This window comes from Chlorocebus sabaeus, chromosome 21 (genome assembly GCF_047675955.1).
Source record: "Chlorocebus sabaeus isolate Y175 chromosome 21, mChlSab1.0.hap1, whole genome shotgun sequence".
NCBI classification, from domain to species: domain Eukaryota; kingdom Metazoa; phylum Chordata; class Mammalia; order Primates; family Cercopithecidae; genus Chlorocebus; species Chlorocebus sabaeus.
This window is the reverse complement of record NC_132924.1, coordinates 75,415,954-75,431,966: the sequence shown is the minus strand read 5'-3', so window position 1 is coordinate 75,431,966 and position 16,013 is coordinate 75,415,954. Positions and strand designations below refer to the sequence as shown.

Sequence of the window (16,013 nt, the reverse complement as noted above, 5' to 3'; positions counted from 1 at the left end):
TTTGCTCTCCCAGAGTCTTGGGCTTACAGGCGTGAACCACTACACCTGGCAACATGACTTTCTTTTTTTAATGTATGTAAGATGTATATACATAGGTCTTATTGATCTAAGATATCATCAATTCTAAGACACACAATTATTAATGTATATTAACAGTAAAAAAATCACTGCCAATTATAAGGGGAAAATGTCATTTGTAAAAAGCCATTGGTGGTAAGATACATGCCAATCTCAGAGCTGTCACATTGAGTTTAAAAAGTGTGTTTTAGATTTGATGAAAAACTAAATGCTGTTTTTATTCTTGGGGAACATCAGTTTCCACGTTTGCACCACTGCCTATCATATCATGAAATTTTATAATTTATAGCTACTGAAAAATTTAAAGCAGGAAGCCAGCATTCTTAGAGTAAAATAATATGAACGATTGATACACATTTACTAGACATTTTTTATTAAGTTATGTTTTATAGTAGATTACTTCATTATAAGCATTACATAAAATTCAGTGATTACTGACCTAGTTAAGCTACCTCTGAATGTGAAAGTACGAGTATAGGTGCACCTACTTTAAATTATATGATAGAAATATTTTCATTTATTCAAATAATATTTGAAGTTCAGTTAGGTTTTGCAAAATTACTCATTTGGATGTGTTAGGAAATCATGTAAATTCTGCCTTTGACTTTGGGGGAATGAACATGAGATTTGTTTATTCTTGGGGGACAGTTAATTTTGTATTCTAGAAGGGGGGTTAATTGTATAATATATTTTAGCTAAGAGAAATCAGTTTAAGATAACCAGCTTTTCTTAATCTAACATTTTGGCTTATTTCTGTCATCTGGTCATTCTCATGATACAAATAATACAAAGCTAAATACATAATACATAGGTAATACATTAATATGTAATACAAAGCTAAATATACATAATACGTATGCACATATATGTATACATTATATATAATACATAAAACAAAGCTAAATTTGTGTTATGGATTTAGGAGTGTAATGGAAAAATACCCCTTTAAAAGGAAAAGCACAAAACTGAATTAGTCAAGAAAATACTAAATGTTTGCAATAAGTGTCATGGCCGGGTGTAGTGGCTCAGTGCTTTGGGAGGCCGAGGCAGGATGATTGCTTGAGCCTAGAAGCTTGAGGCTTTAGTAAGCAATGATTGCTCTACTGCACTCCAGCCTGGGTGACATAGTAGACCCTATCTTTTTTAAAAAAAGAATATAGGTATCATTTTAATATGGGTGATACAGGATATTTTGAAACCTAATTTTTGGAATTTCATTATATAGGTATGGGTTTCTACATAGTAGATGCTACTTTTGAATCCTTAGGCAGTTTTTCTACTCTTGAATTTTTGGTTTACATTAGATTCTTCTAAAGGCCTTACGGTCATAGTACTTATTTCATAAGACAACTATCAATTTATTCCTCTAAGGGACTTGTTATCTGCATTCACATTTGTTATAAAAAGGAAATGAGATTTTTCAAACTTAGAGATTTATTTTTTATTATTTACATAATTAAAATATTTTTTCAGTGGAGTAAAAGCACCGAAGATAGTTTTCTTATTCACTTGGTTTGATTGTAATGCTTATAATTAATGAAGTAAAAGGGCGACTTTTATTTATGGGCCAGGAAAGTAACTTGCTGGTGGAGATGTGGGAATCAGTTAACAACTTGGTTCATTAAAACAAATTTTTTCTGTGGTTAGTTCAGTGGTTAGTTGACCATTTAATTAAGTAGAATTGACCAGTTAAAAATAAACAATATGTTTAATTATAGAATTAAAAGATAAAGAAATTACTTTCACTTGACTTCTTATAAGTTAGTTAAAATAATTTCCCATTCAATCATAAATCCATTTGTATAGGAAGGCTTTTTATCAAAAAATAAATTGACCGTTAAATATTTTTAGACAATGAAAACAATATGTTAACTATAATGACTTAGAAAACACATCCATAAAAGCAAGAAAATTATTTTGCTTTCCACTAATTCCACTGGAGATATAACCATTGTTAAAACTCGAGAATGTGTCTTTTCAGTGTGTGTGTGTGTACATACGGTATTGTTTTGTTTTGTTTGATGGAGTTTCGCTCTTGTTGCCCAGGCTAGAGTGCAATGGCACAGTCTCGGCTCACTGCAACCTCTGCCTCAACTATTTTAAACAACAGTGTAAAAGCTCAGTGTCCACTTTATTTTTTGTTTTTAATTTACTTTAGTGGCCACCTTATTGTTAAATCTTTGAGCATATCTGCAATTATTAGGATAAATTTATTACTGGATAAATATCCAGAAGTGAGATTTCTTGGTCAAGGATATAAACTTTTAAAATAGTTTAATGAGTATTTTTTAATGTGTTATCCAGAAAATTGATGCTACTTAATTCTACCGCTGGCAGTATGTGAGAGTACCTATTTCCCTATACCTTTCCCAATACTGGGTGTTCTCTTTTCATTTTTATTTTTTTATTTTATTTTGTTTTATTTTTGAGACGGAGTCTTGCATTGTCACCCTGGCTGGAGTGCAGTGGCGCGATCTCAGCTCACTGCAACCTCCTTCTCCCGAGTTCACGTGATTCTCCTGCCTCAGCCTCCCAAGTACTGGGATTACAGGCACACACCACCACACCTGGCTAATTTTTGGTATTTTTAGTAGAGACTGGGTTTCACTATGTTGGCCAGACTGGTCTCGAACTCCTGACCTCATGATCCGCCCGCCTCCACCTCCCAAAGTGCTGGGATTACAGGCGTGAGCCTCTGTACCCGGCCTTTGTTTGCTTTTTAAATGCCTGTGTGACAGACAAGGGTTTTGGTGGAGTTTTTTTGTTTGTTTGTTTGTTTGTTTTTGAGACAGAGTCTTGCACTATCGCCCAGGCTAGAGTGCGATGATGCAATCTCGGCTCACTGCAATCTTGGCTCACTGCAACCTCCGCTTCCCGGGTTCAAGCAAATCTCCTGCCTCAGCTTCCCGAGTAGCAGGGATTACAGGCATGCACCACCACGCCCGGTTAATTTTGTATTTTTAGTAGAGTTGGGGTTTCTCCATGTTGGTCAGGCTGGTCTTGAACTCCTGACCTCAGGTGATCCACCCGCCTCGGCCTCCCAAAGTGCTGGGATTACAGGCGTGAACCACTTTGCCCAGCCTCATCTTTTAATAATTATACAAATTCTTTATATATTGAGGACATTAACTTTTAGTCATGTTGTAAGTACCATGGTTTTTCCTGTCTTCTGCCTGTTTGACATACATAAGTTTCATTTTGTCATGTCAAGATTTTTTAATGGTTTTTGTCCATTGAGATATTATACATAGAAAGTCTTTCCCTAACACAATAGTGTATATATTTTGCATGTTTTTAGTACTTTCATATATTTACTTTTTAACATTTATTATTGGATAAATATCCAATATATTTATATCCTATATATATATTTTTTATCCACCTGGAATTTTTTTACGGTTAAGGTATGTGATCAGAATTTAATTTTTTGCTCTTCATTGATAGCTAACGTTTCCTTTGCCACTTATTGAATGGTCTCATCTCCTCTGGAGAATTCACTGTTATGTAAGAAATGTTACGTGTACTCAGATCTGTTCCTGAACTTTCTGTGGTGTTTCATTGATCTGGTTATCTGTATCTTTATATTATACTTTTAACTATCAAATTTTAGATATATATAATTTATCCCAGTAACTCAACTAAAATTCTGTAAATTTTTTTTTTTTTTTTGAGACGGAGTCTTGCTCTGTCGCCCAGGCTGGAGTGCAGTGGCCAGATCTCGGCTCACTGCAAGCTCCGCCTCCCGGGTTCACGCCATTCTCCTGCCTCAGCCTCCCGAGTAGCTGGGACTACAGGCACCCGCCACCTCGCCCAGCTAGTTTTTTGTAATATTTAGTAGAGACGGGGTTTCACCGTGTTAGCCAGGATGGTCTCGATCTCCTGACCTCGTGATCCACTCGTCTCCGCCTCCCAAAGTGCTGGGATTACAGGCTTGAGCCACCGCGCCCGGCCTCTGTAAATGTTTTGATGCACAGAATTCACAAGTATCAACAACTAAAAATTAATATAATTGATGATGTTTATTATTGAGGTTTTAAAAATCATTTTAGGTTGCTTATAGTGTACTTTTATCAGGAATTTTAGGTTACATGTTTAAAAAACCACTGATAGGTATACATTTCAAAATATGCATTAAAATGCTACACAACTTTGTGGGGTTGTTTTGCCAAAAATTATTCTGGTGATGTCAGTAACATCTTATAATTACTCATAGTGATTTTCAATTCTAAGATGCATAAGCCTTTCTCTAGTTGAGAAGCAGTTACTTTAAAATACTTTTGTGATGTGTTTGTTTCTTTCTTTTTTTTTTTTTGAGACGGAGTCTTGCTCTGTCACCCAAGCTGGAGTACAATGGCATGATCTCAGCTCACTGCAGCCTCCATCTCCCAGGTTCAAGTGATTCTCCTGCCTCAGCCTCCCAAGTAGCTGGGATTACAGGTGCCCACCACCATGCCCGGCTAATTTTTTTTGTATTTTCAGTAGAGACAGGATTTCACCACGTTGGCTAGGCTTGTCTTGAACTCCTGACCTCAGGTGATCCGCCCTCCCTGGCCTCCCAATGTGTTGGGATTACAGGCGTGAGCCACTGAACCCAGCCTGTCATGTTTTAAAATAAAAAAAACCTATGGTATGTTACTGTACATTCCCCAGTTTCCATTAGTTTTTTGGGATATGAGAGCGTATCATTGTCTTGTTCTTTTGATGAAATCAGTGCTGTTGCTCAATCCATTTTCTAGGGCTTATAGCATTCTTCACCTTTCCTACACATTCTATAGATTGAAATGATGTAACGTTTCCTCCTGTCCTCTAAAACAAGAGCCTTTTTTTTTTTGAGTTGGAGTTTTGCTGTTGCTGCCCAGGCTGGAGTGCAATGGCACGATCTTGGGTCACTGCAACCTCCACTTCCCCAGTTTAAGTGATTCTCCTGCCTCAGCCTCCCGAGTAGCTGGGATTACATGTGTCCGCCACCACACCCAGCTAATTATGTGTTTTTAGTAGAGATAGGGTTTCACCATGTTGGCCACGGTGGTCTCAAACTCCTGACCTCAAGTGATCCACCGGCCTCAGCCTCCCAAAGTGCTGAGATTACAGGTGTGAGCCACTGCACCCAGCCACAAGAACCATCTCGAGCATAGAATAAATATGTCTCTGTAAGACGTTGTTAGCTAGTCACGTTTTCTGATATAGCATTAGACTTCCAGAGTGACGACTTAGTAGCTATTCTGTGAGTCACTTACTCTTGGAAGTTCTGTAAATTAATTTTTGTTTTTCTTTTTGAGATGGAGTCTCACTCTGTTACCCAGGCTGGAGTGCATTTGTGCCATCATGGCTCACTGCAGCCTCGACCTCCCAGGCTCAAGCAATCCTTCTGCCTTGGCCTCCCAAATGCTGGGACAACAGGCATGAACCACTGCGCCCAACCCCTTAAATGAAACGTTTAAAAGATAGACAATAGGCCCTCCTTATTCAAGACTTCACTGTCCTCAGTTTCAGTTACTCATAGTTCAAAAATATCAAATGGAAAATTTCAGAAGTAAGCAATTTGTAAGTTTTAAATGCTGTACCTTTCTGAGAAGCATAGGGAAGTATGTCCTGCTTGAGAGATAAATCATCCCATGGTCCAGTGTGTACACACTGTAGACTCTACCAGCCCATTAGTCACATAGTAGATACTGCAGTTATCAGATGGACTGTCATGGTGTTCCAGTGCTTATGTTCACATAACCCTTATTTTACTTATAGTGGCCCAAACCTCAAGAGTAGTGAGGTAGTGAGTAGTGGTAGATTGTTATAATTGTTCTAATGTATTATTAGTTATTGTTGTTAATCTCTTGTTGTGCCTGATTTATAAATTAAACTTTATCATAGGTATGTACATATAGGAAAAATCATAGTGTGTATGTATACGTATTCTGTGTTACCAATGTTGCTGTGAACACACTGTAAGTTGTATTTTGTTTACTAAGTAGAATTTTGACAAATTTCTTTTCGTTTCTGAATGTTAACATGTCCATCCACATTTATTTTATAGTTGTTTTATCATGAAAATCAATTTTTTTTTCAAACTTTATATCCTTAGTGCAGGCTGTGGAAGAACAGGTGCCATTTGTGCCATAGATTATACGTGGAATTTACTAAAAGCTGGGGTAAGAATACTTTTTTGTAGCATTATATCCAATTTATTACGATTTTCAAACTTAATTCTTAATTGTAGTAAATTATAGTGCGTATTTTATTATACATGTTATTTTTTCCAAAGTAATTTTATTAAGTAAGAAATAAAGGCAGTGAAGGCCGGGCACGATGGTAATCCCAGCACTTTGGGAGGCCAAGGCGGGAGGATCGCTTGAGCCCAGCAGCTCGAGACCAGCCTGGGCAACATAGGGAGACCTCCATCTCTAAAAATAATTTAAAAATAAAAATGATTTTAAAAAAGAAATAAAGATAGAAAAAAGGTATAATTGCTGCATGTTGCCTTGATGTGATGCATTGGTCAACAGTGTAAGAGTGTCCTAGGTGAGTGAATACTTGCATTAGGATATAAACTGTTACTGACCTTTCCAATACTGAATTTTCATTGCCTTTTTTTCTTCCTTTTTTTTGGTTTTTTTTTTTGAGATGGAGTTTCACTCTTATTGCCCAGACTGGAGTGCAATGGTGCGATCTCAGCTCACTGCAGCCTCCGCCTCCTGGGTTGAAGCGATTCTCCTGCTTCAGCCTCCCTAGTAGCTGGGATTATAGGTGCCTGCCATTACGCCCAGCTAATGTCTTATATTTTTGATACAGAGTTTCACCATGTTGGCCAGGCTGGTCTCGAACTCCTGACCTTACATGACCCACTCACCTCAGCCTTTCAAAGTGCTGGGATTACAGGCGTGAGCCACCGTGCCTGGCCTATTGCCTTTTATATTTATTCTAGTTATAAGTGTATTTCATTCAGTACGTATTTATGCCTTCTGGAGACGTTATAGTATTGTAGTCTGTGAATGCTGACTTTAGCCAAACTGCCCAGATTATAATTCTGGCTTTCTCATTTACTAGCTGTGGGATCTTGGTCAAAATACTAATCCCATACTGTCTCTATTTCTTCATCAGAAAATAGGGGTCATAGTAGTAATGCATAAGAATTAAATAAATTAACTTTTGTGAAGTTCTTCAGAACTATGTGTACTAAATAGTAAGTACTCAGTTTATTGTTAGTGTTGATTACTGTTGCTGTTGTGATTGTTTTCTTACTACTGCTTTTTCCAAGAAATAGTGTTTGATACTGTGGATGATACAGAGATAAATAAGATACAGCGTTCATGATAGATTTGAAAAACAAGTCTCTTCATTATGTACACATTTGATTATTTTGCTGGTTCTATAATGTGTTCACTTCTAGAGAGACGCCTTTAATATAGCTTTATAGTTTCCATGAATTGTTCATCTTTGTCTTGTACAAAGTAGAATTAATAAAATGTTTCTTTTTTTTTTTTCTTCCTTCTTTCCCTTATTTCTCTTTTTTCCCTGCCATCTCTCCATTTTTTATTGTTATAAGGAAATATTTACATGTTAAACAGTTCCTTAAAATGCCCTCTGGGGTTAAATATTTTTTCCTCAAAAACTATAATCATCTAATTCTCAAATGAAAATGCTTAAGTGAACAAAATTTAACTGAAATTCTATCACATTTTAACATAAAAGTCAAAGATTAAAATTGGAATGGGAAGGGACACGTAAATGCATGCTAGCAAACAAAACAAATATCTGGTCATTTTAAAAGTTGTGTATTTTGGCCAGGTGCCATGGCTTATGCCATAATCCCAGCACTTTCGGAGGCCGAGGTGGGCGGATCACCTGAGGTCAGGAGTTCGAGACCAGCCTGGCCAACATGGTGAAACCCCATCTCTACTAAAAATACAAAAATTAGCCAGGCATGGTGGCCAGTGCCTGTAATCCCAGTTACTTGGCAGGCTGAGGCAGGAGAATTGCTTGAACCTGGGAGGCAGAGGTTGCAGTGAGCTGAGATTGTGCCACTGCACTGCAGCCTGGGTGACAGAGCAAGACTCCGTCTCAAAAAAATAAAATAAAATAAAAGTTGTGTATTTTGAACATAGTTCTCTCTCTTTTTTTTTTTTTTGTTTGAGATGGAATCTCCCTCTGTCGCCCAGGCTGGAGTGCAGTGGTGTGATCTCGGCTCACTGCAGCCTCCAACTCTAAGGTTCAAGTGATTCTCCTGCCTTAGTCTCCCAAGTAGCTGGGATTACATGCATTTGGCACCATGCCTGGCTAATTTTTGTATTTTTAGTAGAGATGGGGTTTCACCATGTTTCAGGCTTTCTCAAACTCCTGACCTCAGGTGATCTGCCTGCCTTGGCCTCTCAAAGTGCTGGAATTACAGGCATGAGCCACTGCACCCGGCCTAGGTTAAATCTTCATGTAAAAATCTTATGATGTATATAAGAACTTCCAAGCAGCAAACCTGGAAACCATTTTTAACCCTTCCATCTTAACCACTCCAAAATATTCTTGTTGATAACAGTTCTGATGTTTCTGCTTCTGTAAACCACCAGTTTCTCACTCTTTTAGACTGTCCTCTTCGCTGATACAAAAATTGTGTGAATATCAGATCTTCTCATGTCAACATTGCCCACTGCAGTAGTCCCAATTCCATATGCACAAAAGAACTGTTTAGGTTGTTTCATAATTAGTTCCCCAAGATGGAGCCAAAGGATCTATATTTTTACCTAGGTCTTTTAGCTGGTCCTTATATAGCCAATCCAGGAGATACTGGCCTATAGAATAAATTCAATCTCTTTTTTATGTTCACAGTCTGATCCCAAATGTCCTTATTTTCTCTCCTCCTTTGAGTACTTTCTCCTTCTTTTAGTCTTAGGCTTTATTTACATCAAACTTCTCAATTCCCAACATAGATTATACATTCAGTCTGCTGTGCTTATGTATATTTCCTTCATTTTTTATGGGATAACCTTTTGATATCCAGCTATGTTGTAACTCCACACACTCATCAGTTAGCCACAGCCTCTTTATTCCCTGTATACTGCAGTCATACTTTGGCTGGACATACCTGTCTCCCCAGCTTGAATGCTGAGGGTCAAGAACAGTTTTGTTTCTACAGTGCCACGCACAGTGTCTGAGATACATTAAGTGGTGTTCAATAAATGTTTGCAGTAAACTACCAGGTATTTAAGTTTTATGTGATAAGCTGAAGAATATTTGACTATTTTCTGAATAGATGTACAAAGTTTATGTATTAAATTTTCTGTTTTAGAAAATACCAGAGGAATTTAATGTCTTTAATTTAATACAAGAAATGAGAACACAAAGGCATTCTGCAGTACAAACAAAGGTATAGTTGTTTCCCTTTATAAACTGCTATTTTATAAATGCTTTCTTCTTTTTAAAAATGTTTTCTTCTTTTTGTTTTTTAATCATTTTTCTCCCTCGTAGGAGCAATATGAGCTTGTTCATAGAGCTATTGCCCAACTGTTTGAAAAACAGCTACAACTATATGAAATTCATGGAGCTCAGAAAATTGCTGATGGAGTGGTAGGTGTTATTGGCCTACACATTTTAGGAAACTTTACTTTTTGTTAAGATGTTATATTTAGCTTTTTTTTTTTTTTTGTCATCTTGTGTTTTGTCTCGGGACACTTAACATTTTTACTTAAACTCATTTCCTTCTTATTTCTATATCTATTTTGATGGCTATTTAATGACTCCAATATAAGATAAATTATGTTCTAAATGAAATAAAGTTAGGAAAGATCTCATGTCAAAAATCATATAATTCATTAGCATTTTACTTTTTTAAAAAAATTGCATTGTTCTCTTTACTCTTCCCTTCCACCCCCACCTAAGTAATTCTGCATTGATTCTACTTGAATTTTATTTTGTATAAAGTGTTTTCATTATTTGTGTTTATGCTTTTCTTTTCTTTTCTTTTCTTTTTTTTTCTTTTTTTTTTTTGAGATGGAGTTTCACTCTTGTTACCCAGGCTGGAGTGCGATGGCGTGATCTCGGCTCACTGCAACCTCCAACTCTCAGGTTCAAATGATTCTCCTGCCTCCGCCTCCTGAGTAGCCGGGATTGGCGCGCGCCGCCATGCCCAGCTAATTTTTCTATTTTTGCTAGAGATGGGGTTTCGCCATGTTGACCAGGCTGGTCTCGATTTCCAGACCTCAGGTGATCTGCCCGCCTTAACCTCCCAATGTGCTGGGATTACAGGCATGAGCCAACATTCCTGGCCTTGTGTATATGCTTTTCAGTTAAGCAGAATTAAAAAGAGCCACAGTTAACTCCCTTTTGTTGTGTTGTAATTCAGTGTTATTTTAGCCTTATAGCATCTTATTGGATATTCAACTTCTAGACCTGACAAAAATACTGTATTCTTTTAGTGTTCTCTTTTCTGCCTTTGTTTTCTAACCAATTGTCTTGTTTCCCTTCTATATATCACCACCTTGTCCCTGAAGGTGCTGAGCTTTTTTTTTTTCTTGTAGAATTTTACATCTTTATCATTGAGTCTATAACTATTACATTGTTAAACCGAGTATGAGAAAATAAATTGCAAAATTTATAACCTTCATTTTCCTTTTCTCCCTTTAAGTGGTTTTGTCAGTTCCCAGAATATTTGTTTGAACTTCCTTGGTTTTCCAAATGAGAGATTTATTACCAAATGCTGATCTCAGTTTGTTAAGATAATCTAATATTGGTCCATGAGTTTTAGGAAATATGCATTTCTTTTATTAGCCAAGTGACAATTTCAGGTTTTTAAGTTTTATGTGACCGCATTCTTATTCCTTCATTAACATAGGAATTATTGTGCAAGGAAACCTCCTACAATGTCTTTAGCTTAATTAAATCCTGTTATGACATGTTCTGAATCTAGCCAAATATTTTATAATGTAGAATCTAATGTGTTTTTTGTTTTTTTGTTTTGTTTTTTTTTTGTTTTTTTTTGAGACGGAGTCTCGCTCTGTCGCCCAGGCTGGAGTGCAGTGGCCGGATCTCAGCTCACTGCAAGCTCCGCCTCCCGGGTTCACGCCATTCTCCTGCCTCAGCCTCCCGAGTAGCTGGGACTAGGCGCCCGCCACCTCGCCCGGCTAGTTTTTTGTATTTTTTAGTAGAGGCCGGGCTAGTTTTTTGTATTTTTTAGTAGAGACTGGGTTTCACCGTGTTAGCCAGGATGGTCTCGGTCTCCTGACCTCGGGATCCGCCCGTCTCGGCCTCCCAAAGTGCTGGGATTACAGGCATGAGCCACCGCGCCCGGCCTGTTTTGTTTTTTTTTTTTTTTTGTGACGAAGTCTCACTCTGTCACTGAGGCTGGAGTGCAGTGGCGCAATCTCTGCTAACAGCAACCTCTGCCTCCCAGGTTCAAGCAGTTCTCCTGCCTCAGCCTCCTGAATAGCTGGGATTACAGGCATGCATCACCACACCCAGCTAATTTTTGTATTTTTAGTAGAGATTGGGTTTTGCCATGTTGGCCAGGCTGGTCTCAAACTCCTGACCTCAGGTGATCCACCTGTCTCAGCCTCCCAAAGTGCTAGGATTATAGGTGTCAGCTACTGCGCCTGGCCATTTATAATATTTTGTATAATTTAATCTAAGTTGAGATATTTAATATTTCAAAAAACTGAGTAGGCTATAAACACTTTTCTTTAATTTTTGGGGTTTTTGTTGTTGTTGTTTTTGAGATGGAGTCTCACTCTGTTGCCCAGGATGGAGTGCAGTAGCGTAGTCTCGGCTCACTGCAACCTCTGCCTCCCAGGTTCATGTGATTCTCCTGCCTCAGCCTCCCAAGTAGCTGAGATTACAGGCGCTCACCACCATGCTCAGCTGATTTTTGTATTTTTAGTAGTGATGGGGTTTCACCATATTGGCCAGGCTGGTCTTGAACGCCTGACCTCAAGTGATCCACCCACCTCAGCCTCCCAAAGTGCTGGGATCGCAGGCATGAGCCACTGTACCCAGCATCTTTAAACTTTAATTGAAAAGTATTTGTTTTATTCCATGAATTCAAGATTAATTTCAAAGCTAAAGTTTTTGTATCTGGAAATACAGGTTTTTTGGCTGGGTGCGGTAACTCATGCCTGGAACCCCAGCATTTGGGAGGCCAAAGCAGGCAGGATCATCTGAGACCAGCCTGGCCAACATGGCAAAACCCCATTTCTACCAAAAATACAAAAAAGATTAGCCTCCCAGACTGATGGGTACACCACCTTGCCGAGTTTGTTTTTTTATAGAGACGAGATTTTACTATGTTGCCCAGCCTGGTCTCAAACCCTCAGACTCAAGCAATCCATCCACCTCAGCCTCCCAAAGTGCAGGAATTATAGGAGAAAGTTCTTTTATTGCAGTATTCAGTATTTAGGTTTTATTTTGTTCCGTTTTGTTTGAGACAAAGTCTCACTGTTTTGCCCAGGCCAGAGTGCAGTGGAACAATCACAGCTCACTGTGCCCTCAACCTCCCGGGCTCAAGCTTTCCTCCTGCCTCAGCTTCCCAAGTAACTGAGACTACAGGCATGTACCACCACACCTAGCTAATTTTTTTAAAAAATTTTTTTGTAGAAATGTCTCACTATGTGCCACGGTGGTCTCGAGCTCCTGGGCTCAAACAATCCTCCTCACACCTCAGCCTCTCAAAGCACTGAGATTGCAGGCATGAGCCACTGTGCCCAGCCACTGTTTTTTTTTTTAAAGCTTTTAACTATATTTAAATAATCTCCAGAAAATATGTGATAAATATTGCATCACCTTTTCTTCTTTTTCTCATTAGATCCAAGTCTGATCTTTGTAAGGTTTTATTCCATTAAATCAATCATTTTTTAATACCCTGAAATCTATACTAGCATTATAATTCTATCATAGGCTCTTTCTGTCTAACAGGTCAGAGCTTTACAGGAATATAACAAGAAAGTCATACTTTGTAGGAGATGAGATGAAATAGTACCCATAGTAGATAAAGTAGTTATTTCAAAGTAGTTACCTCAAACCTACTTTCTTGCTTATTGCATGGTACATAGTAGACATAAACTAAATGTTTGAGAGAAATATCTCCATAGATGAATGGATAAATAGTAAAAAGACAGATAGAAGATGGATTATCATTCCAGATAACTTTTTAATACTTTCCTCTTAAGAAATCATGTTTTCTGTCAACTTGTAAATATAGGTGATTCTTTTTATAGGATGGCTGTCTGTGGTTGCAGACCATTAATCTTAAAGAAAATGTGGAATCTGAAAAATTGAGAAAAATCATCTTAGAACTGTGTGGTGGAATAAAATGACTTGAAAGGTGTATTTACTATTTAGAAGCTATGCTGTGAGAAGTAAAAATAAGTCCCCACTTACTACTTTTCTGACAGTTTAGTTAATAGGTAAAAGTTCTGTTTAAATGTTCTGTGTTCCAGAATTATTTTTGTAAAAACCTTAGTTTGATATACTAGTTGGTTATTTAAGACTTCAACATAAATAGTATTTTTTAGAGATATTTACAACTACAGTGACTTCCTGGAATGAGAGATCTAAAGAGAAAATTTGTTCTGTAAGCCTGTATCATATTGCCTGAGGATTTAGAAGTACCTTAATAAGCAAACATCTGTTAAGTTGTGCATCATGCCTTTTTATCTTGTATATAAAGGACACCATTACAAGAATTGTTGGCCGGGCGCGGTGGCTCAAGCCTGTAATCCCAGCACTTTGGGAGGCCGAGACGGGCGGATCACAAGGTCAGGAGATCGAGACCATCCTGGCTAACACGGTGGAACCCCGTCTCTACTAAAAAATACAAAAAACTAGCCGGGCGAGGTGGCAGGCACCTGTAGTCCCAGCTACTCGGGAGGCTGAGGCAGGAGAATGGTATAAACCCAGGAGGCGGAGCTTGCAGTGAGCTGAGATCTGGCCACTGCACTCCAGCCTGGGTGACAGAGCCAGACTCCATCTCAAAAAAAAAAAAAAAAAAGAATTGTCAACACCAGTATTTCAATTCTAGAATGATTAAGTAATAGCATTAGTAATTTGTGTTATGGTCCTTTTATTGTGTTTGTATAGTACTTTTTAGATGTGATAATGAATTCTGGATTTTTTTTCCCTAAAATATAATTTTTTTATTTTTAAAGCACCCTGATTTATTATTTATTTTCTTCTGCAGCTGGTAATATTCTTAAATATTAGATGATTTGTTTCTTAATGTTTTTGTAGCCTTTCAAAAAGCTGCTATATGGAAAATAATAGTACACAAGATAACTTTACAAAGTTCTGTTTAAAACAAGAGAACACAGGCTGGGGCTGTGGTTCATTTCATGCCTATAATCCCAACTCTTTGGGATGCCAGGGCAGGAGAATTGCTTGAGACCAGGAGTTTGAGACCTGCCAGGGCAGCATAGCGAAACCCCATCTATACAAAACATTTTTTTTTTTAATTACCTGGGTATGGTAGCACGTGCTTGTAGTCCTAGCTACTTGGGAGACTGAGATAGAAGCATTGCTTGAGCCCGGGAGTTCAAGGCTGCAGAGGTTTGATCGTGCCACTGCATTAGATTAATTCCTAAAATTCTTTTCCATTTCAAAAGTTGGGATTGCTTCAGCAAGTTGTATACATGACAAATGTGGATTCAGAAATTATAGGTAATACAAGAGAGTCAGAAGATGTAGGTGTGTAGGAGACATAATCCAAGAAGAACATTGTGAAGTCCAGTGACCAGGAGGTTTTGTACATGCTGTTTAGTTAGTGGCTCTTTATTGAGTTGCAGTTCTGCGTTGCCACATTGATTCCTTTCATCAGAGGAAACTCAGTATGTTCTGAAAGCTAATCTCCCCGAGAAGTTCTCTTTTGGTTCTTCCTGTTAATGGCTTTGTCATGCTCTTATTCACCCAGAATGAGGAATCTTTCATGAAACCTTTACTTTGTCACATGTAGTGTTTGCCTAAAATGTCCTTATTATGTCTTCTCTTTACCCTTCCACCTGTTTTCCCTCTTCCAATCCTCTTTTTTTGTCAAAATCTTACCAATCCCTTAATGTCATTCTACATTTTACCTTAATATTGTCAACTTACTTTTTCTCAATTATCTTCTTAATATTTTCAACTATAACTTTTTTTTCTGATTTCATAGCTTCATAGTACTGATTATGCCACTTTGGGGCTGTTAGTATTACCCTTGTACTTTTTTTCTGGGGATTTTACCAGACTACGTTTTGAAGTTAAAGATAATACCATGTCCTTCTTACATTTTAGTTTCCTCTGCATTGCTGACTTTGTTCAGTGCATTTCATATAGATATCCACATTGCCTTACCTGCAGCTCCAAAATCCAAAGAAAACATAGTTTTGTTTTATTTTTGTAAATTCAATATTATACTCACTTGGCAACAAAATATTTCATTGACATGACATGAGTTTGTTTATGTGTGCTACAAAAAAAAAATGCCGTTTTGTAGGTTAGAAACAGTTAAAATAGAGTTTCATGTGGTTTGCCTTTAATTTTTATTTAACCTACTTAATGCACATTTTGGTACAAAATATCAAGTGTTTCAGAATTATGGTTATATCATTAATGGAAATAATAAGCAGATGATCAATAATATGTTGGGGTTTTTTTTTTTTTTGAGTCAGAGTCTTGCTCTGTCGCCCATGCTGGAGTGCAGTGACACGATCTCGGCTTACTGCAACCTCTGCCTCCCAGGTTCAAGTGATTCTCCTGCCTCAGTCCCCCAAGTAGCTGGAATTACAGACGTGCACCACCACGCCTGGCTAATTTTTGTATTGTAGTAGAGACAGGTTTTCACCATGTTGGCCAAGGCTGGTCTTGAACTCTGGGCCTCAAGTGATTCACCCGTCTCAGCCTCCCAAAGTGCTGGGATTACAGGCATGAGCCACCGCGCCCAGCCTAGAGGGTACCTTTTTGATGCAGAGTCTTTAAATTCTGGTGGTACC

At 37.9% G+C, this 16,013-nt stretch overlaps 1 protein-coding gene across 2 annotated transcripts in view; it reads left to right on the top strand.

Annotated features, from left to right (window-relative positions):
- PTPN12 (protein tyrosine phosphatase non-receptor type 12) overlaps window positions 1-16,013 on the top strand; it is a 104,376-nt gene that overhangs the window by 63,665 nt on the left and 24,698 nt on the right. For both annotated transcript variants that reach the window (XM_007982393.3, XM_007982396.3), the window contains exons 9-11: window positions 6,158-6,224; window positions 9,353-9,430; window positions 9,532-9,630. In XM_007982393.3, coding sequence (XP_007980584.1) covers window positions 6,158-6,224; window positions 9,353-9,430; window positions 9,532-9,630 — 244 coding nt within the window. The remainder of the gene's footprint in view (window positions 1-6,157; window positions 6,225-9,352; window positions 9,431-9,531; window positions 9,631-16,013) is intronic.